General features: G+C 42.1%; 1 protein-coding gene across 8 annotated transcripts in view; it reads left to right on the top strand.

The window, feature by feature from the left end:
• The window catches only part of ABCB5 (ATP binding cassette subfamily B member 5), a 52,600-nt gene extending 31,453 nt beyond the window's left edge, over positions 1 to 21,147 (top strand). For all 8 annotated transcript variants that reach the window (XM_082193879.1, XM_082193876.1, XM_082193880.1 and 5 more), the window contains 15 exons: positions 1,019 to 1,189; positions 1,975 to 2,136; positions 3,987 to 4,244; positions 7,561 to 7,707; positions 9,258 to 9,362; positions 10,476 to 10,553; positions 11,173 to 11,256; positions 12,147 to 12,350; positions 13,562 to 13,662; positions 15,076 to 15,216; positions 16,002 to 16,158; positions 16,398 to 16,595; positions 16,942 to 17,148; positions 17,900 to 18,046; positions 18,147 to 21,147. In XM_082193879.1, the coding sequence (XP_082050005.1) occupies positions 1,019 to 1,189; positions 1,975 to 2,136; positions 3,987 to 4,244; positions 7,561 to 7,707; positions 9,258 to 9,362; positions 10,476 to 10,553; positions 11,173 to 11,256; positions 12,147 to 12,350; positions 13,562 to 13,662; positions 15,076 to 15,216; positions 16,002 to 16,158; positions 16,398 to 16,595; positions 16,942 to 17,148; positions 17,900 to 18,046; positions 18,147 to 18,344 (2,358 nt within the window). In that variant the 3' untranslated portion in view covers positions 18,345 to 21,147. The remainder of the gene's footprint in view (positions 1 to 1,018; positions 1,190 to 1,974; positions 2,137 to 3,986; positions 4,245 to 7,560; positions 7,708 to 9,257; positions 9,363 to 10,475; positions 10,554 to 11,172; positions 11,257 to 12,146; positions 12,351 to 13,561; positions 13,663 to 15,075; positions 15,217 to 16,001; positions 16,159 to 16,397; positions 16,596 to 16,941; positions 17,149 to 17,899; positions 18,047 to 18,146) is intronic.
• The last annotated feature ends 2,865 nt before the right edge of the window (positions 21,148 to 24,012 follow it).

Here is a 24,012-nt window from a genome sequence, read left to right as displayed (position 1 = left end):
AATGAAGAAACCCATTTTATTACTGGAGTGCCACCATAGCACTTTCGCCCCTTCTTCTCTCCATTAGGAAAGTTTCCAGGTATTGTTAGCTAAATCTGTCCCTGATAAAGGTAAAGGGACCCCTGACCATTAGGTCCAGTCGCGGACGAATCTGGGGTTGCAGCACTCATCTCGCTTTATTGGCCGAGAGAGCCAGCGTACAGCTTCCAGGTCATGTGGCCAGCATGACTAAGCCGCTTCTGGTGAACCAGAGCAGCACACGGAAACGCCATTTACATTCCCGCCAGAGCAATACCTATTTATCTACTTGCACTTCGTGCTTTCGAACTGCTACATTGGCAGGAGCAGGGACTGAGCAACGGGAGCTCACCCCGTCACGGGGATTCAAACCACCAACCTTCTGATCGGCAAGCCCTAGGCTCAGTGGTTTAACCCACAGCACCACCCGCGTCCCAGATATTTACAGATAAATCTGTTATTAGCACCATCTGTGCTGCAAGTAATAAGTCCTTATGCTCATGAGCAGGGGTCAGCAAACTTTTTCAGTAGGGGGCCAGTCCACTGTCCCTCAGACCTTGTGTGGGGCTGGACTATATTTTGAGGGGGGGGGATGAATTCCTATGCCCCACAAATAACCCAGAGATGCATTTCAAATAAAAGCACACATTCTACTCATGTAAAAAAAGCAGGCAGGCCCCACAAATAACCCAGAGATGTATTTTAAATAAAAGGACATATTCTACTAATGTAAAAACACACTAATTCCCAGACCTTCCACAGGCCAGATTTAGAAGGCGATTGGGCTGGATCCGGCCCCCGGGCCTTAGTTTGCCTACCCATGCTCATGAGGTATGGTACCCTGAAAACAGAAACGAAAGCTCCTTTGCTGAATGTTACTGAATGTTTTGTGTTTGGCTGTAGAGTGTTACTTCTACGCAGCATTGCCTTTTCTTGTTTGTAACTAAGAGTGGAAACTCTCATGCGATTCAGTCTGATTTCTGTGCTTTGAATTTCCCAGAAATTTGACACCATGGTTGGCGAAAGGGGAGCTCAGCTGAGTGGAGGGCAGAAGCAGCGTATAGCAATTGCTCGTGCCCTAGCCAGGAACCCCAAGATCCTGTTGCTGGATGAAGCTACCTCTGCTCTGGATAATCAAAGCGAATCCATAGTACAAGCAGCACTTGATAAGGTAAATAGTCTGTTATCATAGAATCGTAGAGTTGGAAGGGACCCTGAGGATCATCTAGTCCAACCCCCTGCAATGCTGGGGATCGAACCTGCAACCTTGGTGTTATCAGCACCACAATTTAACCAACTGAGCTATAGTTTAAAAAACTGAAGTTCCTTGAGGCATCTCCTAGGTCAGTTCTAGTTTGGCCTTAAGAATATGCCATAACCCTTGAAAAATACTATTTAGACAGAACTTCCAAACCTGAGGTTCTTTGCCCAACCAGCTTTTACTTATATGTTTAGTGTTTTTATTATACTGTGTTTTTAGGTCATATACCACCTTGGATTCTCACCCCACCCCTTATGTGTGATTTAAAAATATTTAAATAAAAACAAACAAAAATGCAAGGTGCCAAAGCAGTGAGACTTGGTGTACTGTAGTGTTAACCGTGTTAATTTAGCCAACACTGAGATTTTAATGTGAAATCTGTAAAGGAAATGCTAAATCGGTTGAGGAAACAGCAATAATGATATGTCTAATCACGTGCTGAAAATACATTGAATGGAAATCAAAAGTGAGAGATGAATTATAACTATAACAATCTAGTTAAATATAAGAGGTGATTAATAGAATTGTTGGATGTACGTTATTGGTAGTAAATAAATAATCTCTGGGACTCCTCCTTTTAGACATTATGTGTGCAGATGTCAGATGAACAAAGTTTCTTGTGTATATGTTTCTTGTGTTTGTGTATACAAAAATGTTTGCCTTCTCCCACCCCTTTTCGTTTCTTTTTTCTCAAGGCCAGAACTGGGCGAACCACCATCGTGATTGCTCACAGACTCTCCACCATCAGGACAGCCGACATTATTGCTGGCTTTGAGAAAGGTGTCGTTGTTGAACAGGGGACCCATGACGAGCTCATGGCACATAAGGGAGTCTACTATGCACTTGTAATGCAACAGGTAATGAGCCATCATAGCCCAGTTAACACATCATGCTAAACCCATGGGTCAGCATAATGGGAACTCGGAGAAAGAGGTTGGAGCAGGTGAAGCGTGAAAGTGCGCAGGGCTTTGTGGCAGGCAGGTGAGAGACTAGAGATCCTTTTCACAGAGTTAAGAGTGTTGGGAAAGATGGCAGGTTGCCAAAGAAGCGAAACCATTGCTATGGACCACTTTTGTAAGGTTTGCATCATGCTATTGCACCTACCATTTGGGTTTGCCTTTTCACCCAATTATATTCCCTGTGTTGAGTGAAGGTGCTTGAAACAGCTAAGCATTCGCCTTTCGTGGGCACAGCACTGGTGGTTAAAAGCTAACTTGCACACAAATGCAAGTTAGGAGAAACAACACATGTTTGTCTTTGCCAGATGTTGTTTGCTTCTCTAGTGTAATATAACAAAGAATTCATATATATCAGGGATGGCTAACCCATGACCTATGAGTCGTATCAGGTCATGCAAGAGGTTTTTTGTAGAGAGGGCCCAGACCCTCCCTATTGTCTTTTTTTTAAATGGGAGTTAGTTACCGGTAGTTAGTTAGTTAGTTAGTTAGTTAGTTACCGTATTTTTCGCTCTATAGGATGCACTGGACGATAAGACACACCTAGTTTGGCGGGGAGAAAACAAGAAGAAAAGAATTCTGAACCCCAGAAGCCAGAACAGCAAGAGGGATCTGGCTTCCGGGATAGCCTCTTGCTGTTCTGGCTTCGGGGACAGCCTGTGAAGCCTCCGCAGGGTAGCGGGTTGAAGGCACCCCGCTGCCCTGCGGAGTCTTTGCGCAGCCATCCCCAAGCTAGAGCAGCGAGACGGAGCGCTGCGCAGCTCTCCATCTCCCGGTTCTGGCTTTGGGCTTAGCCGCGCAGCCTGCATTCGCTCCATAAGACGCACACACATTTTCCCTTACTTTTTAGAAGGGAAAAAGTGTGTCCTATAGAGCGAAAAATATGGTAGTTATTTCCTGCCCTTCATGCTTTCAACCATAAAAAATAAGGTGGGTCCTGAAAACCTATGCCTCAAATGCTGAAAGCCGCTGTCATGCCACAACACTAAAATGTTTCTTGTGCCCCCCAAATGTCCATTTTTCATAATAATAATAATAATAATCCTCCCCCCCTTCTTTACTGATGATTCCCGTGAGTCCCCTGCTGTCATTCTGTGATGCTTGGAATACCCCACAAAAATTGTTGCTAAAAAAAACCCCAATCATTTGGTCAAGCCAACTTTGACATAGGGCCCCAGTTGACATAGTTGACCATGCGTAAGTGTGGCCCTCAGCCTTAAAAAGGTTATTTCTACCCATCTGCCCAGATAACACCCAAGCAAAGTTACAGACTGAACTGGTGCTTTCTTCTGTCTGTGTCTGTTTCTGAGAACTACTGTACTGGGTAGTTTTATTTATTTTAATTCCACTTTCATTGATAGAAATAGGCAAGTACTTTTCAGTTAAAGGTGCTTTACATGTTCAGGAAAAGCACATAGCACAAGTTCCATAGGATTTCAGAGCAGAAGTATGACAGCCTGTTAAAATACTCTTGTCAAAAACTCATTGCACGTTGAAAACCTTTATGTACAAAAAGAAAGACTATGCTAGAATCCTTTTTCTGAATATCTCTTGGGCAACTAGTTTTGGAATGGAACTCAAAAATGACACCACCACCCAAAAAATCTGAAATTGTGCCACTTCAGAGTGCACCACATGCTTTTCTGTGTACAGAGATTTAATCATTGTACATAGTAATTAAATATGTTTCTCTTGATATTTTCCATGGGTAATGAATTTTCTTTGGAATGACTAATTCCTCTTTACCTTAGTGCTATGGTGGAGATGATCAAAGCGATGAAACAGTAGAAGAAACAGATTTTGAGACTGAGGAAGATGACGACGACTCTGAGGATGATTATCTAAATGACGTGGAGGCCAGTGTCTTGGAAAGTCCTGTTGGTGGCACAGAATTAGCTAAGGGAGGAAGCTTCCGTAAACGCAGCCTCAGTAGGGCTTCTACGAAAAGATACTCTGACAGGAAGAAGAGGAAGAGGAGGAAGAAGAAGAAAGGGAAGAAGAAGAAAGTGGTTAGTGCTAAGATTAATTCTTAACATGCCTTGTGAGAATAGCATAAAATTTAGAACAGAACATTCCATTTTGTTAAGATGGTAGATGCATTGTGTTTCTTATACATCATGCTAGACCTGAGCACTGTTTAGTTTCAGCTTTCATGAACTTCATAATCCATATGCTTTTTATTGGTGCATGTATGTTGGCTGAGGTTTAAATACAAAGTCTCTGTCTGTCAGGTGGCTGCAAGCAACACCCACGGCCCGTTGCCAGGAACGTACAAAGACAGAGAAAAGTTTCTTACCATCCGCTTTTTATTCAGTATTTACAGAGAGAGGCTTTGGAACACAGCCTCTTGGATAATGGCGTTGTCCCGAGTAAATCTCCACACACACCCTTCTTTCCCACTTCCTCATTCATCATCAGCATCACGCCACTTAGTGGCATCTGTCTTTGAGCTCTTTGCTCTCCTACTTTTAAGGCTCGCCGGGTTCTGGGAGATGGTGGGTCTGGAATGCTTTCTAGTGATAACGTGTCAGCCAGCTGCTGCTCCAGCTCTGCCTGCTCCTTCTCTCCCATTATTTCCCAACTTTCCCCCTCATCTTCCTCTGAGCTCTGACCTCCCTCCCTCTGGAAGAGTCAGACTGGGGAGTCGGTCTCCACCATTGCTCCTCTGCCCAGTCCCTGACACTATCACTCAGAGATAATCTTTCATTAACTCTCTACAGGGGTCAGTTTGAATACGTGAAGGAACAAGGAGGACCATGCAGGGGATGTTCTTCCCCTAAATGATGGTGAGCCTGCTCCCTGGCTGATGCATAACCAGCATTGGTATGGTGGGGACTGTCTAACATGTAGGGTTTTCTGGCACATGAGTGCCACCTGGAAATGCCTTCCCTACATTCAGTCCAAATGTATCTTTGCTTTCCATGGCTGGACTCTGAACAAAGCAATTCTGCAAATTTGAAGCATAGGCCAGAGGTGGCCAGCAGGAATTTATCCACCCACTTCCTGAACGACTCTTATAACAATGGAAAGTTTCCATTATTATTAAATAGGCAGTGAAAAATAAAGGCAGACCCACCCCAACCAAAGCACAAGAGAGAGGTAAAGCAGATGAGGTGAACCACTGTTTAGATCGACTGGTGGGCAGACTTGACATTTTCCATTGTGGAAACAGACTTGCTTGTCAGGTGACGAATGCCCTGGGAGTGCTCTCTTGTTTTCTTCCCCTATCGCATTTGTCTTCATGCATGGGAAGAAAAAATAGGGGGGGGGGATTGCAGAAATGGGAGACAGTCCAGTGATGTAGAAAAAGTTGTGCAGAACAAACAAACGAGAGAGTATTGACAAGTCATAGGCAAACTTGGCCCTGTTTTGGGACTACAACTCCCATCATCCCTAGCTAACAGGAACAGTGGTCAGGGATGATGGGAGTTGTAGTCCGAAAAACACCTGGAGGGCCGAGTTTGCCTATGCCTGGTATTGACAGATGAACAAAATATTGTTTCACAGTAGGCAAAGTGGAAGAAGGGATGGAGTTAAGAGTGGGAAAGTGGAACTGGGAGCCAGTGAAGACTTTAAAGACACAGCCCCTGTGTAGCATTCCTGGAAGCATCCATTTTGCAAAGCTGAGAATAGATTTTCCCAGCTGGGTCTTTACCATGAGTGTCCAATTGTTAAGGTTCTACTCTTGTTTTGAATGTATTTGTGTTTTTAACTGTTTTAAATAATCTTTTGAGTAAATCTCCTTGAGACGATGGTTTAAAAGGTAATTAATATATCCATTGATGCGGGTGGCGCTGTGGGTAAAACCTCAGTGCCTAGGATTTGCTGATCATAAGGTCGGCGGTTCAAATCCCCGCGGCAAGGTGAGCTCCCGCCGTTCGGTCCCAGCTCCTGCCCACCTAGCAGTTCGAAAGCACTCCTAAGTGCAAGTAGATAAATAGGTACCGCTTTATAGCGGGAAGGTAAACGGCGTTTCCGTGTGCGGCACTGGTGCTGGCTCGCCAGTGCAGCTTTGTCACGCTGGCCACGTGACCCGGAAGTGTCTTCGGACGGCACCGGCCTCTTGAGCAAGATGAGCACGCAACCCTAGAGTCGGTCACGACTGGCCCATACGGGCAGGGGTACCTTTACCTTTTTAATATATCCATTGTAATAGTAATAATAATATGCCAAATATGGTCATGCTTCTGTCAGTATCTATCAAGCTTGTGAAAAATAGCTTGTCTGAAAAACTTGCCTCATGACTTCATGTAATATTTTCTACAAACTTGTATGCTTGATTCTGTCTTCATATAACCTGACATAAAGATACACCTATGTCCATATCAAAGGGACGCGGGTGGCGCTGTGGGTAAAAGCCTCAGCGCCAAGGGCTTGCCGATCGAAAGGTCGGCGGTTCGAATCCCCGCGGCGGGGTGCGCTCCCGCTGCTCGGTCCCAGCGCCTGCCAACCTAGCAGTTCGAAAGCACCCCCGGGTGCAAGTAGATAAATAGGTACCGCTTACCAGCGGGAAGGTAAACGGCGTTCCGTGTGCTGCGCTGGCTCACCAGATGCAGCTTTGTCACGCTGGCCACGTGACCCGGAAGTGTCTCCGGACAGCGCTGGCCCCCGGCCTCTTGAGTGAGATGGGCGCACAAACCCCAGAGTCTGTCAAGACTGGCCCGTTCGGGCAGGGGTACCTTTACCTTTACCTATGTCCATATCTGCAGAAAAATATATATTGGTTAAATTGCAATTTTGTACAACTCTCTGGTGGTTTTGGTAATTGGGCTTGACTGATAGACAAAGCAATTTGGAAGAGGTTTGATACACTCGTGATATTGCTTCCTAACCACTGACTTCAAGGATGGCTGTAGCTGTGTTAGACTAATGTTCTCAATTTTTACTTTTTAATTTTTAAACATTGAGATCCCTTTTTTCTGAAGAATTAAGCGGCTTACATCAAAACATGAAAATGATGAGAAATCAAAATTAAATTAAAATACTCTTTTAAAAATCATTCATCAGAAAGGTTCATGCGTTAAAGTTGCCATTCATTATGACTGATCCAGTTTGACTTTTCAGTGCCCTTTTAGATAGATTTTGACATGAGTCGGCCTTTTGTTCCATTTCCCCCCTTTGTTTTCTCCACATTTTTGAGCAATTAAAACTTTGCTGACAATCAATGGGTGTGCATAACTCAGTAAGTTTCCGTATTTAGTACATTCTGAGTTCATACTAATTTCCCAGCAATCTTCTGCTAGCATGGTTCATTGCCCAGGCAATTACATTACCCCCTTCGGTGTTCTCACCCGCTGGTGACAACTGGAATTTTCACTCTTACAGGAAGAGAAGCTCCCTGAGGTGCCTTATTCTAGAATTCTAGCCCTAAATAAGCCCGAATTCTGCTCTATAGTGTTTGGAATCATTGCTGCTGCCATTGGAGGTGGCGTCACGCCTGCATTTGCTGTTCTGTTCGGTAAAATAATTGGGGTAAGTTTAGAAGCTTATACTTCAGCCTCTGCAAAAACCTTTTGCTTCCACTTTCCATTATCTTTAATAATAATAATAATAATAATAATAATAATAATAATAATAATAAATTTTATTTATACCCCGCCCTCCCCAGGGCAGCTAACAACCAATAATAAAAACAAGTTGATTAAAATACAATTTAAAAAACAAGTTTATAATACAACATTAAAACATTAAGATGCAGCCTCTTCACAGGAGGAGAAAGGAAAAAAGAAAGAGGGGGGAGGGAATCAAACTGATTCTAAGCCAAAGGCCAGGCAGAACAACTCTGTCTTACAGGCCCTGCAGAAAGAAATCAGAAGATGTTACCCTCTTCTCAGTTCATTGAAAACAAAGAAATTCAGTGTGTCATTGGTTGGTTTTCCATAATGACATCTGGTCCAAATGCCTTTAGAATAAGGATACTTTGCTAGCACCTTTTGTTCTCAACCAGTGCATACTTTTAAAAAACACATTCTAGATAATTTAAAAGCCTGAAAGATTTAATGCCAATATGCGTTAAATATTGGGCAACTGTGGGGGCAGCCTATGGGGCTATGGAGCTGCCCTCCTGCCACTGGCCTCGCTACCGCTTACTCGTCTGGGAGCAGTAGAGAGGTTGGGGCTGCAAGAGTACTGGATAGGCTCTGCCAGGGCAGCCCAGTTTGATTCACGTAAGCTACAGTGACTCTGGTGTCAGGTCAGGAGCGTAGCTTTCAGTCTTCCCCACTGCATGCCTTTTTATGGGCCAACTAGAAATACCGTATTTTTCTGTGTATAAGACGAGGTTTTTATCTTTAAAAATTATGTTAAAAATTGGGGGTCGTGTTATACACAGATAGTGCAGAGGGGGGACGGGCGATTAGTTGCAGCCATGAGCAGGAGATTGTCAGCAGCTGTTGGGCGGTTGATTGGTGGCTGCGGCAAGGGCTGTTGTCGATTGGCTGCCCCTGCGTCAATTGGGCAGGCGAATGGCGGCTTTTGCTTTGCTTGCTATTTTCAGCGTTGGTCCTTGACAGTCTCCCCCCATTTTCTTAATTTGGAGTCCCCACAAACATGTGTTATACATGGAAAAATACAGTACATAAGTTGGCTTTCTGATTTGGACATATTTGGCCAGTTTAAAAAGATCTTGCCTGGCTTCCAGTTTGTTTCCAATCAGAATTCAAAATGCATATAACATTTTAAAGCCCTAGGTAGCTTTAAAGGGCAGTTCCATCCATATTAATCTTTCCGGTCTTCTAACACTTGGAGAGTCTCTTCTCTCAGGGTCTCTGCCTTTTGAAGTGGAGGACAGGGCCTCTTCAGTGATGGCTCTCTTCTCTCTCCCAGGCCTTTGGCTAACTAAACAAACTATGGTCTTTTAAACTGGCGGGCTGGGGGTATTGTTTTTGTTTGTTACCATGTTATGTATTATTATTTTTTTATTATATTGTAAATCACCCTGTGATCCTCGGGTGACAGGCAGTGTAGAAAATAAATAAATGATTTTCTAGTACTGGTGACTAACTCTGTGCTTTGTAACCCAGGCTTTCCAAGAAACAGACGAAAACAAGAAAAGCCAAAAAACGGTGTTGTTTTCTCTTATGTTTCTTTTGTTGGGAGTGATCAGCTTAATAACATATGTTGTCCAGGTAAGGACTATCCTAAGGCCTACTTAATAATAATAATTAATAATAATAATATCAGAATGGCGCAGCGGATTGCTGAAATTTGTGAGACCATGATAACGTACCAATTCACTCAGAAAATTCAAGCAAAACAAGGAATCCCTGTCCCCACTCCCCAGCAAAAAATAAATAAATGGTGTTGAGGCACCATGTTTTCATTTATTTAAGATATAGAAGCCCTCAAGCTTCTGGGCACATTTCAATCAAATAATGATGCATGATTACTGTAAACTCTGATTGTAATGGGATCCATGGCAGTCCAGAACTGGGGTTGGGGTACAAGATGGTGAGAGTAGGATCCTACCACCTACTTCTATGAGCTACAGTTGGATTGGGCTGTAGCTTTATAAATGGAGGGAGGAGCTGCTGTCACTCAAAAATGCAACCATTGCAGTGCATTCAGTATGATAAGAACACCAAATGTAAATAAAATGGGATGAGGTGGTGGGGAAAAAAATATTTAGGACTGATGGTGCAGCAACCTATGTTCCTGGTAGCCAGTAGCACCAAGGAAGAAGTTGATTGTTGGAGTTTCAGGAAGGTAGTTTCTCCTATCTGACTACTTAATTTTACGCATGTTTTGCCATTCCTGCTCATGACCCCTTCTTGTTACTGCATTTCTCAGACCAACATCTAGTCCCCCTCTGCCCCCTGGACCTTGGGACTAGAAAGGTGGACCTTCATAATCAGTACTCAAAATTTGTGGGTGTTATGCTTATAGGACACTTTATCAGTGTCTTAATTAGAGGAGCAAGCTTGAAAAGGGTGACTAGTTTTGCAAATTGGCCTTATTCCTATTCTAGAAGCACTGGAATGGAAATACAGTGTGTGTTGTAATAAGGACAGCCTGGTTCTTGTTCAACTAACAGAAAAATGTTGGCCCTCAGCAAACTTTCCTCAACTTAGCTTAACAAATGGAAAAATACCAAAACATACTGTAGGATTTCTATTGAGCTTCTGTATTAGTAAATAGCTTCAACTCTTCCAGCGCTTTAGTCTATAGCTCGTCAGTCTTAAAAATGTTATGGCATTGTACAGGTAAATAAAATCTAAATGCTTTATGTTTACATTTTTCAGGGATTCATGTTTGGGAGGTCTGGGGAAGCTCTGACTATGAGGCTGCGATCACTTTCATTCAAAGCATTGCTTCAACAGGTAACACCAACAGATACAGGAAAAGGGGAGCAATTTTGTGGGTGGGTCTGGGACAGGGGTCAGCAACCTGCGGCTCCGGAGCCGCATGGGACTCTTTTACACCTTTGCCGTGGCTCCGGGGCGGACACTAGCGAGGGGAGGAGGCGCATTGTTTGCCCCGACACTCCCCACTGTTTTAAATGTTGCAATGGTTTTGCGGCTCCCAGTTTTTTTTTCTTCGGTCCAAGTGGCTCTTTTTGTCTTAAAGGTTGCAGACCCCTGGTCTGGGATGTGGTCCATTGTCTTCAGGGGCAGTCTCTAGTCTCCATGCTGAAAGCCAAGTAGGGAAGCCTCAAGTCGTTATACAAAAGGTTGCGGGAACGTAGGAAGTTGGCCTGCTGAGTCAGACCATCTAGCTCAGTGTTGTCTCCGCTGATTGGCCACAGCTCTTGCTTGGAGATGCCAAAGATTCAGCCCGAGGCAAAACCTGTGCTCTGTCACAGAACTACAATCCCTCCCAACTTCTTAAGTGTTTCTTTAAAAAAAAAACAACTATCACGTACTTCAAAAGCTTCATAGGCTGCTTTGAGCCATGACAATATCCATTTGCAAAGGCAAAAATTATCTGTTTTGTTTTCAGGAAATTGGATGGTTTGATGACCATAACAACGGCATCGGAGTTTTGCTAACCCGGCTTGCGACAGATGCTTCTCAAGTCAAAGGAGTATGATTTCCATTTATTTAGGGGCTTTTTTAAAAAAAAAAGAATTGAAATTTAAATTGCAGTGATTTCAAAAAGAAGCTTTTGTGGAAAGAGCATAATGAATCTACTTTTGAAACTGCATGGCATTTAATGTACCACGCTGACAGTGGGTTGTATCAAGTACTGGTCATACTCAGAGTAGAAATTAATGGATATGACTAACTTGGGTTCATAAATTTCAGAGAGTCTGCTCTGAATGAAATTGAACAGTACACAACTCATTGTCTTTAATTTGTGGCTGCTATTGATGATTCAGCTTGCTATAAGCTTGACTTCTGTAAATGTAGCTTGTTGAATATAATGCACACCTCAGGGCATTTGGTTGGTTAAGAGTGAGAGAGGTCAGTCTAGAGAGGATCTCCTGCAGTCGCTTAAATGTTGTTTGACAGAGATGTCTCTGGATGATTTATTTCAGCACTATGACATTGGGTTGCAGGTGTAATTGTGCCAACTAGCCTACTAGATTTGTAGCATCGCATGCTGACATCATGTTGGCATAGAGACTCTTACAAGGTGCCTTTGCAAAAATCCTGATGAATCATTCTAACTAACAAAGAGGAATTTTGTGAGGACTGTTGAATGGCTTTTCAAAACTTTTAGGAACACGACTTGGCAAGAGCAGGGCTGCTGTATTGGTTGAAGCTAAAGAGAGATTAAATATGTGCATTGTGCCTTCTTAGTTAAACTCCCAAGTATAATTGTGACTCACTTGCTATTTTAGGAAGACAATGGCTAGCCATATGCAGAGTTAGACCCACTAATGAACATGATTAACTTGCATGTGTGTTTGCAATTAATTCTTTAATGAGGTTAACTTCCAGCGTGTTGTCTTTTGTTTTTGTTATTTCTAGGCTACTGGAAGTCGGCTGGCCTTATTAACCTCAACGATCTTTACACTCTTGACAGCTATTATTATTGCTTTTGTGCATGGTTGGCAATTAACATTGCTCATCCTGGCCTGTATTCCATTCGTTATGATAGCCCATGTTATACGACTGAAATCAGTGACCGGCCATGCGTCAAAGGATCAAAAAGCCCTCGAGGAAGCTGGAAGAGTGAGTTCTATATAGTTAAAATATGTGGTTCTGATTAGATCTGTGGCAGTGAGAGAAGGGAAAATTTCCAACACGGCTCTTAACTTTTATTCATGTCCACTGGTGCCTATCCCAGAAGCCCTTGGTTGGTTTGTTGATTGGCTTGTTCAAAATATTTCTATATCATCAAGTTTTCAACACTGTAAAAGGATGAACACTGATTTAAAACACACTCCACTAAAGCCAACCATTAAAACAGTTGATGTGTATGCCCTCAGAATCTATACAGGGTTCATTCAATTACAGTCGTGCCTTGGTTTTCAAACAGCTTAGTTCTCAAACGTTTTGGCTCCTGAATGCCGCAAACCCGTAAGTGACTGTTCCGGTTTGCAAACTATTTTTGGAAGCCAAACGTCTGATGAGGCTTCTGCGGCTTCCGATTAGCTGCAGGAGCTTTCTGCAGTCAATCAGAAACCGTGCTTCAGTTTCTGAACGTTTTGGAAGTCGAACTGACTTCTGGAACAGATTCAGTTCAACTTCTGAGGTACGACTGTACATGGAACTGGAATACGTCCCCAACTGTATTTGAAGAAGAAGAGTTTGAATTTGATATCCCGCTTTATCACTACCCTAAGGAGTCTCAAAGCGGCTAACATTCTCCTTTTCCCTTCCTCCCCCACAACAAACACTCTGTGAGGTGAGTGGGGCTGAGAGACTTCAGAGAAGTGTGACTGGCCCAAGGTCACCCAGCAGCTGCATGTGGAGGAGCGGAGACGCGAACCCAGTTCACCAGATTACGAGTCCACCGCTCTTAACCACTACACCACACTGGCTCTCATTTGGGTGCTCTCAGGTGCCAGACTGGCTCAGGCAGAATCGTGGCCGCTTTCCTGATATGACTGCTGGGATATCAATACCCACAGTGGGACAGTGATTCCTGCACAAGGTGCTCAGCGTGGTGCACTTTGGATGGTCCGGCAAGTACTTGACTGAAGGCGTAACCCTGCAGATAACCACTTCCAATATGTTACTTCAGGTTTCAAGGACACTGTCCCCAAACCCTCCGGGTGCAAGTGCCTGACTTCTGATATTGTTTCAATGCCTGGACCCTTAGTTGCACCTAGTTCAATATTGTGTATGGCTATGAGGTTAAACATCTAATGGAGAACACCTAACCTTTAGTGAAGTCGGGATTTTCTAAAGCCTTGTACATTCCTTGTTTCCCAAATCAGATTTCAACAGAAGCTGTAGAAAATATAAGAACTGTGGTTTCATTAACAAGAGAAGACAGATTTTTTGAGAGATACATTTCAAGCGTAGAAGGTCCATACAGGTAAATTTGTATGCAAGTCTGTCGTCTTCTTCTTTGAGTTCCTGAGTTTTATTTCTTAATTACATTATTTCACAAACTAAAAATATTATTGTGCATAATTATGTTAAATTTATGGAAGTGTGATTGAATCCACCTTGTACCATTTCCCCATACACAATTTAGATAGATAGATATCACCCCTTTAAGGTCCAAATATCTGGGGCTTGCAATGGCTTTAAACAGCTAGTACCAAAATGTGCAGTTGAGTGATGTGTAAAGTCCAGTGGCTCCTGCAGAACTTTGAATATGTTGAGTTTTAGCATAAAACTGCTAGACAGTCTTTTCAGCTAATAGTAGTGGTATGCCAAAACTTTGGTGCATGCAGAAACCACCATTCAAACAGTCTTATTTGTGTTCCCAGCAGTTCTGAGTTCCCACAGCGATGTGATGATGTGTCTCCCATGATCCTCTTTTAGTATTGTAATGGAAAGGGAGGAATTTCTACTTCATTTACAGCTAATTTTGCAAACGGTCTTACTGATGACACTAGAGACACTGATGAGCGTTAGCGTGATCCAAGCTGGTTTGGTATTAGTGGAGTACAAGTCTTGGTTTTGATACCGTGTCTCTCAGTGTGCAGCATCTTGTTTTGATGCCATACTCAGCTCACCTACACAGATTGGATGGCATGCGTATCTTAATTATGAGAAAGTAAAAGTCAATAAAGAATTCACATGTCATATATTAAGAGGTGCATTATATAAAGTTTGGAACAAATATAGATCGCATCTGGAACTACAGGCACCTTGGTGGATATCACCGCTGGAGGCTTATGCTATCAAAAAACTGAATATGATGACAAATTGGCTAACATATAGACAATTATTGGAAGAGGAACAATGGAAATTCAGATTAAAATTATATGAAGAGATACGGCAATATGAAATTGACAGATGGCAGTATATACAACTTAGAAGTATATTCAACTCGGATCAAAAGAAAGGATTTGCAAAAGAGGATTTGAAATTTAACGTCACAGTGATACAGAATAACAAGAAATTGTAATCACCTACACAGATTGGGCACAGTATGTAAGTGGTGAAGACCCTTGCTTGACCAATCTTGCCCGATAACAATGACAAGCTATTGGGCTTATGGTATTTGTTTGTGCTACTTGCTTGTTATGCCCAACATATATAGATGAGTCATGTCCCAAGATGGGCTGGGTGTTGAGAAAATGGGTAGTATGATTCCACTACCCCCATTTGTTGAGGATTCATTTCTGCAGTGTGGTTTTTTGGTTTTAAAAGCTTTCTAGCATCTTAGTCAATGACTCTGACTTGCTTTTTTAAAATGCTTTGGGAGTAGAAGCTATACTGTTCCTTTTATTTCATGATGAATTGTGACTCTTTAATTGGCTTTCTCCTTTAACAGGGACTCTCTGAAGAAGGCTCCCCTTCATGGAGTTACATATGGAATAGCCCAGTGTTTCAACTTTTTTATAAATGCCGCTGTCTTCAGATTCGGAGCGTGGCTTATTGCCCATTGTTTAATGGACTTCGAGCAACTTTTTATGTGAGTGTGTCTTCTGTATTTTGTAAGAGCTAGGCAATGAACTCAAAACATAAACTGATTTTAAATACTAATGTGAAAATCTATATACATAAATATGTATATCTATCAAAATGTTTCCTGACGCCTTCTGATCTGCAAGAGACTGTGACAAAGGAGAAGCAAGTGACAAAGTTCCATCCTGCCCTCACTTGCAGTTTGGACAAAGGGTGGGAGTCCCACATTAAAGTTTCCCAAATGTTGAGTGTTATGTGTGAATAACTACAAGTGTGCAGATCAATCATTGGTGCAATCAGGTACATAAATTGTATACTCGTTGAATAAAACACCTCTGATTCAACTTGAGCATTGTTATAATAGTCTTTTGCTTAGTTATACTTGTATAGATTCTCATTGCAATTATGTGTGTGTGTGTACTCAAAAGTAGTCCAAAGTGTGTATACGTTTGCAGTCACAAGCATATTTTCCTAACTTAAGTAGGCTTGGGTAGTCCTACAAATAATTTATCATGAATTGAATTGCAGACAATGGGTGCTCTTTTAGGCTTGCTCTTATGTATATATCGTATGTACACAATATGTACAGATACACTATTTTAGTGACAGGATAAGTGTGTTAGAGATGCACTGTACATAGTAATATTGCAGGCCTGTTAAAAGGAGCTCACTGTATAAATCTCAGTTCTGCAAGATAAACAGTAGTTTGCAATTGAATCCAGAGATGTATGGCTTCTGCTTTTCAATACAAAACATTTGCTTTTCTATGCTTCTTTGTTTTGTGTTTTACAGAGTCTTCTCTTCTGTGATTTTTGCTGCTATGAATGTTGCTCAGTCCAGTTCTCTTGCACCAGATTTTGGCAAATCAAAGGTTTCTGCACAAAGAATTTTTCAGCTTTTGGATCGGAAGCCAGTGATTGATAGCTATAGTGAAGAAGGTGAAAAATTGGTAAGACTATACAGATAGTGCTTTCAGAAATAGAATTGTTGTGCTTCTTTTATTAACAGAGCTCGGTGTAGTCTACTGGAATAAAAGAAAAGAAATATAATGCTGTTTTATTTACTGCTGTCAGCTCAGTTTCTGGTTGCTTAAAATTGGCTTCAAAAAGAAACTCCTTTATTTGAGATATGGCTTTATACATAACCCATAACATATATCTTTGTTCATTTCCCACCCCCACAATGTAGGTGAAATTTGACGGCAACATTGAATTCAGAGACATCCATTTTGAATATCCAACTAGAGCAGAAGTTCAAGTTTTGCAAGGACTCAGTTTAAAGGTTAACAAGGGGCAAACTCTGGCATTGGTGGGAAGCAGTGGTTGTGGCAAAAGCACCTCCATCCAGCTTCTGGAGAGATTCTACGATCCAGGATCAGGACAAGTGGTAAGCAGGGATGGACAGATCCAGCTATTTCCATTCTGTGTCAGTTTTGTATGTGTTCAAAATCATAAGTCCATTCGATCCTGTCGTTTGCCATTTCTTTTAAACACACAAAAATTGCTTTTAAAATGCACATATTTTATCTGATATGCGGGTTTTTGTATTTACTTTCTCCTAAAAATACATGTTTATATATGCTACATGTCTATATATTTTTCCCAACAATAAATATAGACCATAAACTTGGTGCGTCCATTAAATTTTACGCAGGTTCAGCTGCCTATTGTTGTGTCTTTCAACTCTGCAGAAGCTCATTGCAAACTTTCTGTACTTCCATTTCTACCTACAGCTTGCAGATGGCGTGGACACCAAATCTCTACATATACAGTGGCTAAGATCCAGACTTGGTCTTGTGCAACAGGAGCCTATTCTCTTTGATTGCAGTATTACAGAGAATATCCAGTATGGCGACAACAGCCGAGTTGTCAGTCAGGAAGAAGTTGAAGAAGCAGCTAAAGCAGCTAATATCCACAACTTCATAGAAAATCTCCCAGAGGTAAATGATGTCCTTACGTTTTCCAGCATTCTCTTTCTCCAGAGGAATAACTATCCTATTTTGCACAAATCCCAGTTGTATAGAAACCTACAGCTGAATCCTTTGCATGAGGGAAGGGGCTTCCTGTCTAGGGTCCCTCTGAGGGGGCCATGTGCTAATGGTGGGCAGGGCTGGAGCCAAAATTGGGTGGTGTATCCTTTTCTCTCTCTGTCACATCTCCCCGCACTCTGGTCATTCTCTCTCCCTACCACATATATGAAATTAGGCCAAGGGCTACAGGTAGCCCACCCCAACCTTATCATGTTGACTTATAAAGTATGGTCAGAGATTAATTTTTAAATGCATATTTAAGGCTGCATTCCCATGCACACTTATCCTTGAGGAAGTCCTGTGGCAAGCAGTGGGTCTTGCTTCTTGCTGGGGAACCGGGTTTGCGTCTCCGCTCCTCCACATGCAGCTGCTATGTGACCTTGGGCCAGTCACACTTCTCTGAAGTCTCTCAGCCCCACTCACCTCACAGAGTGTTTGTTGTGGGGGAGGAAGGGAAAGGAGAATGTTAGCCGCTTTGAGACTCCTTCAGGTAGTAAAAGCGGGATATCAAATCCTCTTTTTTTCCCTGTTGAAACATCTGCACAGGATCCAGATGCACAGCCTATTAGTTTTGATAGGATGCCAAAAGGTCTAACTTGCTCTTCACAACACTCACAATGTCTGTGATCTTTTCTTTTTTAAAAACAACAACAACTTACAGAAATATAATACTCGAGTAGGTGACAAAGGAGCACAGCTTTCAGGAGGACAGAAACAAAGAATAGCCATTGCCCGTGCCCTTGTCCGAAAACCAGCAGTACTTCTTCTGGATGAAGCCACATCAGCTCTTGACACAGAAAGTGAAAAGGTTAGTCAACTTGCAGCCTTGCTTCCTGTACTGCAGCAGGGTAGGGATGAATCGAGGCTATCATTCTAAATATTATTTTTTTCTTTGCCCATGCCTGCAGATTGTCCAGAAGGCCTTGGATGAAGCTAGAAAGGGTCGGACCTGCATCGTCATTGCTCATCGGTTGTCCACGATCCAGAATTCTGACATCATAGCAGTCATCCAGAATGGCAAAGTAGTGGAACAGGGAACTCACAGCCAGCTGCTGGCCATGGGTGGATTCTATCATGCACTTGTCAATGCACAAGTACCTCATTAGCCCAGGCTGCAAAGTCTGTGGATACCAAAAAACCAAAAAAAAACCCCCTCAAATTATGCCTAAGGCAGCGTTGTACTTGAGTCTGTCAAAGAACAGTCCCCTGTACCATATGATGAAACCGCATTTCAAAATGAAGGGGTTGTGTAATATAAGGAAGAGGGGAGAATCTCCTGTTCCGAGAAGAGGGAAGTCAAGTCGTCCTTTGGCATGTTTATGACCTTCAGCACCCCTGAAATAGTTCTTTGGGTCCCAATCAAGATGAAGGCTAACTGTGCCTTGTTCCTTATCGCCATCACCAGGTAATGTTCAGGAGCCTGTGAATGTGGGATGCAGGCCTGCTGGGCATCTTCATGAGAAAGGAAAGAGATTTATTTATATTTTACTTTGTTACGGAATGTTTTTGTATCATGGTGTTGATTTTACTTTTGTAATAGTAATAAAAAAAATAACTGGGAAACCCCAGTAAGAACTAATAGAATTTACCGGTAAGGTTGGAGCTGACTTGAAAGCCATCAGACCCAATGTTATGCCCCAGGGCAAAAGCTTTAACTTCCACAAGATGCCAGAAGCAGAGAAGTAGTTCTAACGTGGTGGAAACAGCTAAAAGTGCCTGCAGAACGTTTCTTTGCTGATTGACCAAGTGAGCCCATTCATAAATTTCAGGGAAATATATATTTTTAAAGCTATTTTCTGAACACTATATCCAGCATACAAGCTTTTCCTCACCCCATTTTATCTGCACAGCAATCATGAGAGAAAGAGCAGCTGGGCTCACAGTCGTCCACTGAACTTCATAGCTGTGTGGGGTTTAAACCAAGGGCCTTCTCAAACCCTAGGTGGTTTCACCATGCTAACTTTTTCTGTAGGGTCAGTATCAGCACTGCATGAAGGAAACTTGAAATTCAAATTTAGCAACACTGCAAAGTCTACATTTACTGCAGTTTACAGATCTTCACTGTACAAATGACAGCTTGTTTATTTTCTCGAGTGCACTGCAATTAGAAATATATATACTTTTTTCAGTTTTATTGTCATCTTTGCCCCACATGTCATGGGGATAAAATACAACACAAAACAATTCCTGCCAATTTTTTAAATTATCTTTTCAACTAGCCCAAACACAGCTTTCTTCCACATGGGATTTTAAACATCCCAGGAAGTAAAAAAGCTTTTTAATTCAATGGCACTAAGGGAAGTGAAATGTTCTCTCTCCATCTGTGGTTGGCTGTCAACAGCGGTTGCCACACTGGTTTCAACAAATGAAGATGCAAGGTAGGTAGATCAGGGAATGGTCTCTCTGCTTGTGTATAGTTGCAAGCTGCTTCCCAATTTGTCCTGATGGGAGGAATTGTAACTGAATTTTTGCTTCTTCTTAAACTTGGCAAAGGCATAGAAAAATGTGTGTGGGTTGCCACAATTTATTTTTGCCTTCACTTTTTCTGGAGTCTAATATTACAAGAGTTAACATGGGAAACTTCCTTGCACCAAATCAGACCATTGATCCACTTATCTCAGCATTGTACATACTAACTGGCAATTGCTCTTTTCCAGCCCTGCCTGGAAAACTTGGGGATTGAGCCTGGAACCTTTTGCCAGCAGAGAATGTCTTCTGCCACTGAGCTTTGGGTCTTTCTCTTGAAGACTTCTGTCTTCTTCATAGTGTTTTCCTCTGATATCTAAGATGAATATCCAAATATCCCTCTCCAAATTTGGTTTCTGCTTTACCCAAGCAGCAACTTTGATTCTGATATCCAATACAATGGTATCTTGGTTGCTGAACAGCTTGGGTCCTGAACAAATGGGCTTCCAAACACCACCAACCCGGAAGTGAGTGTTCCGGTTTGCGAACATTTTTTTGGAAGCTGAATGTCTGACACAGCTTCCAATTGAGTGCAGGGAGCTCCTGCAGCCAACTGGAAGCCATGCCTTGGTTTTCAAACGGTTCCGGAAGTCGAACGGACTCCCGGAATGGATTACGTTTGACAACTAAGGTACCACTGTATTAACTTCTTAGAATGTAAGAGAGTTTGCGCTTGAAGCTTTGGTTTAGCTACACAAATCATGTAGGCTCACTTTACAATTTGCATGTTTTAGACTTAGTTCCATAGGTATTTTGTCATTCAGTGTCCTATGACAACAAATGTTCAGTTCATATTATAGCAAGTAAGTTGCAAACCTTGAAACGATCCAACATTTTATCAGCTACATCTGCACTTAGTTAAATAGGCATATTACTGAAAAGTATTAGTCTCCCCTAACAGAGAATTCCAAGGGAGGGCCAAACTCTGTGATAGCTCAATGTGCTGTCAGTGTGGGTACTTTGAACTTATTTTATGAGAGCAAGACAAAGCAAATAAAGAATTTTGGAAGGGACTATGTTGTGGCCAATGTCTGAAACTCCAGAGCTGTCCCATGCAGTTGGAATGTGGCTGCTTCCTCTGTTGCCATAGACAAAGGTGTGCAGTTTTTAATAGTCATGTAGTTGAAACAGTCAAAACTTCATTTTACATAGGCATTTATATATTTTAAGAGGATACCTTCAAAATGAGAAATCGGTTTAAGTGCCCATTTTCAAGCTGTTCTTTCAAAATTCCATAGTTTTTCAAAAATCTGGTCAGAGATAATATACAGTATACATTGCTTATTCGGGGGGGCGGCAGGAATTCAGGGACCAGCAATGTTGACTTAAAACTCTAACATTTAGGTAGGCTATGTACCCCCCCCCATTTTTGAGACAGCAAAGCATTTGTTAGGGTTGCCATATTTCAAGAAGTAAAAACCAGGGCCCCCCAAATGTTGTTGAGCTTTTGGTTGTGGTTTTGGGGTTTTTACAAAAACACAAAAAAACCACCCATGATTTTTTGATTGATTTGCCTTTTCAATCCTAGACATATGGCAGCCCTACCTCCTGAGCCCCATCTCAAATTAGCACTCTGTTTTGCTTTTCTTCCCATAGAGACAGCATCATTTTGAAAATGTACTAGCCTTCATACATAATGGTGGTTTGTGACTGACCTGTAAGTCACCTCAGCATCCACAGTTTGACCACTGCACTCCTGCCAAAAAACTGCACAAGACCCCCTTGAGTGAAGACAAAATTTGGCACACACACACCCCAAGAAAACTCTTAGTTTTCACAATTTATTGTGGTACAGTTGCTTTTTTATGGATCTTCTTAGTAGATACCCATATAAATATAGGTTTGTTGTTGTTATTTTGCTCCCCCTTGGCTTGGCGCCTTGTGGAGGAGAACTGCCTGTACTGCCCTAATCCAGCTCCAGCCCCACTTGTAGTTTCTAGAGGGGTTATTATAACAGACAAGGAAGATGGGTGGAGAAAAATAGCTTGGATTGTATGTGGTGTGGTGATCTTTCACTTCTGGCCCTGAGAAGACTTTGGTATGCATCCCAAGGCTAGAAACCATTACATTACAGATATGCAGCTCTTAGATTGTCACGATGACCCATCATTTTGTGAACTTGTGCAGGGTTATGAAGATTGAGAAATATGAGGAACTTTGTATGCTTCCAGCATACAGGACTCGGGTGTTGCTAAACGTAAGGGGGGGATTTACTTCTGTAACCTGTTTGTGCACACTGCCCTCTTGATCCAGATTGAGTCGCCTGCAGGGGATGCAGAAATGATCAATGAATTACCGTAGGTGCATTAGGCATGAACTGGCAGTTCTGGTTTTGCAGGTCAATTAGTGACTTTACAATATCTGAATTTAAAATGGAAGGAAGACTTATTCTTCAAACCCGAAGCCACTATCACCATTTTCATTAGTCACTAATGAGTGCGGGTGAGAGAAAGGTTAATTTGGTGGTGTAAGCTGGTCTCAGACTTGAACTTTAGCAGCCAAAATGAATCATTCCATGTGCTGATTCGCAATGCTTAATTCAGAGACTAAAATTCATTTTAAAAAAATGAGCCTTGAAGAAAGATAGAGCAACATAAAAGAAAATGTAATATGGTGCTTAAAATATCATACGGATTAAGATATGCATGTGATATTTTAACTACCATATTACATTTTATGTTGCTCTATCTTTCTTCAAGGCAGTGGAAAGACACCAACTCTTCTGCTAGGGTATGAAATGGCAGGCCTAGGATTCTCAGGCTATTACTATGACTGTTTTGTCAATGCAATTATGATGCATAGAGCATTTGTGTGCAAAACAGTCATGGTAATAGCATGAGAATCCTAGGCCTGCCATTTCCTACCCTAGTGGAAGGATTGGTGTCTTTCCACTGTCCTCCAGCCTACCTAGTTGGAAAAGAATTTTGAAATTCCATGGCATTTTTGAATAAAACTCATTGTTACCCGGAGTGAATGTGTGTGATGAACAGCAGGTACATGTGGGGAGTGTGTTAAGATAGGAGGGTGTGAAAGTGTCTCTGCACATCTTTTTAAATTGATCAGGGACTGGACCAGATTTTCCCCTCTTTTCCATCAATTTCATTATTCACGAAGGTAAAGCCATGTAAGATGTATCTTTAGGAGAAAGCGTAACTAGGACTCATGGTGTCGGGTAGTTCTTTACTTAAGTCACTTCCAAATAACCCAGTAACGTTTTGATTCCACATTTGCTAAGATGCCCCATTCTTCTTTTTAGCATCTTCTTAGGTATGATGTTTTCTTTAACCTTAGCGCTGCGTTCTTAGGATCACCCAAGAGGCCAGCGTCTCAGGTGCCATCACTGTGATTCAATAAAACCCCCAAGTGGCTTGCACAAAGTTGAACTTTTCTTTATCATCATCTGTTTCTGGTTTGTTGTGGTTGCTCTTATGTTTGCTGAAGTTAGTGGTTGCTTGGATGTAACAGGACCATGGGCATAGGCAAGAGAGGCAGCTGACCCCACCCCCATCAAGTAAGTACCGGTAGATAAAAATACTTAACAGACTAGTTCCATTGCAGATAACTAGGTTCTGCCCCCCTAGCATAATGCCTGCCCCCCACAAAAAAATAGATCCTGGCTACGCCCATGAGCAGGGCCCAGATTAAGAGAGAAAAAGACAGGGAGGGAATGGCTTCACTCACCACCAACTCTGGCCACCTCTCCAGAATGTACCCCCACACACACACACACAAAAGTGCACCCACCACCCTCATGTAACTCTCAGTGTGCAAAGGAAGGTAATTAAGGGTTAGTTAGTGCTGGGAACATCCCACACTATGGGTTATATTCCTCTAGTCTGTCTGCAACTGTAGAACATGAAAAGGGTAATATTGCTCCATTATCTCTTAGCTCCTGGCTAGGGCAAAAAGAGTTCCAGGTACAGATGTTAAATTGAACACAAGTTGCTTGCCTCATTTGTCCCCCAGTTCCATTCAACGCAAAACATGAGCTGCAAAAACATTTCCACTCTAGCTTCCCTTGCACAAAATGGCAATAACAACCAGTCGGATTTCCATCTGACCAGGACAAATCATACCTGAATTGGAGAACGATATTTTAACCAAGGTTTGTACTTTAAAGGTGCAGGCAGGTTATAAATAAATCTAGTATTTCTGTTGATCTAATTCAAAAATCTTTGAATTGCATCTGAAAGTAACTCCTATAATTGCCAGGTGAACTGAATGTGAATTAATTTCCTTTTGCAGTGGAACTTGGGGTGGTTTTAAAAATTCAGTTTCAATTCAGCTTTAAGTTTAATTCAATAATTT

The sequence above is a fragment of the Podarcis vaucheri genome (assembly GCF_965113315.1).
Source record: "Podarcis vaucheri genome assembly, chromosome: 12".
NCBI classification, from domain to species: Eukaryota; Metazoa; Chordata; class Lepidosauria; order Squamata; family Lacertidae; genus Podarcis; species Podarcis vaucheri.
The sequence above is the reverse complement of the archived record's forward strand: the minus strand, read 5'-3'. Positions and strand labels throughout refer to the sequence as shown.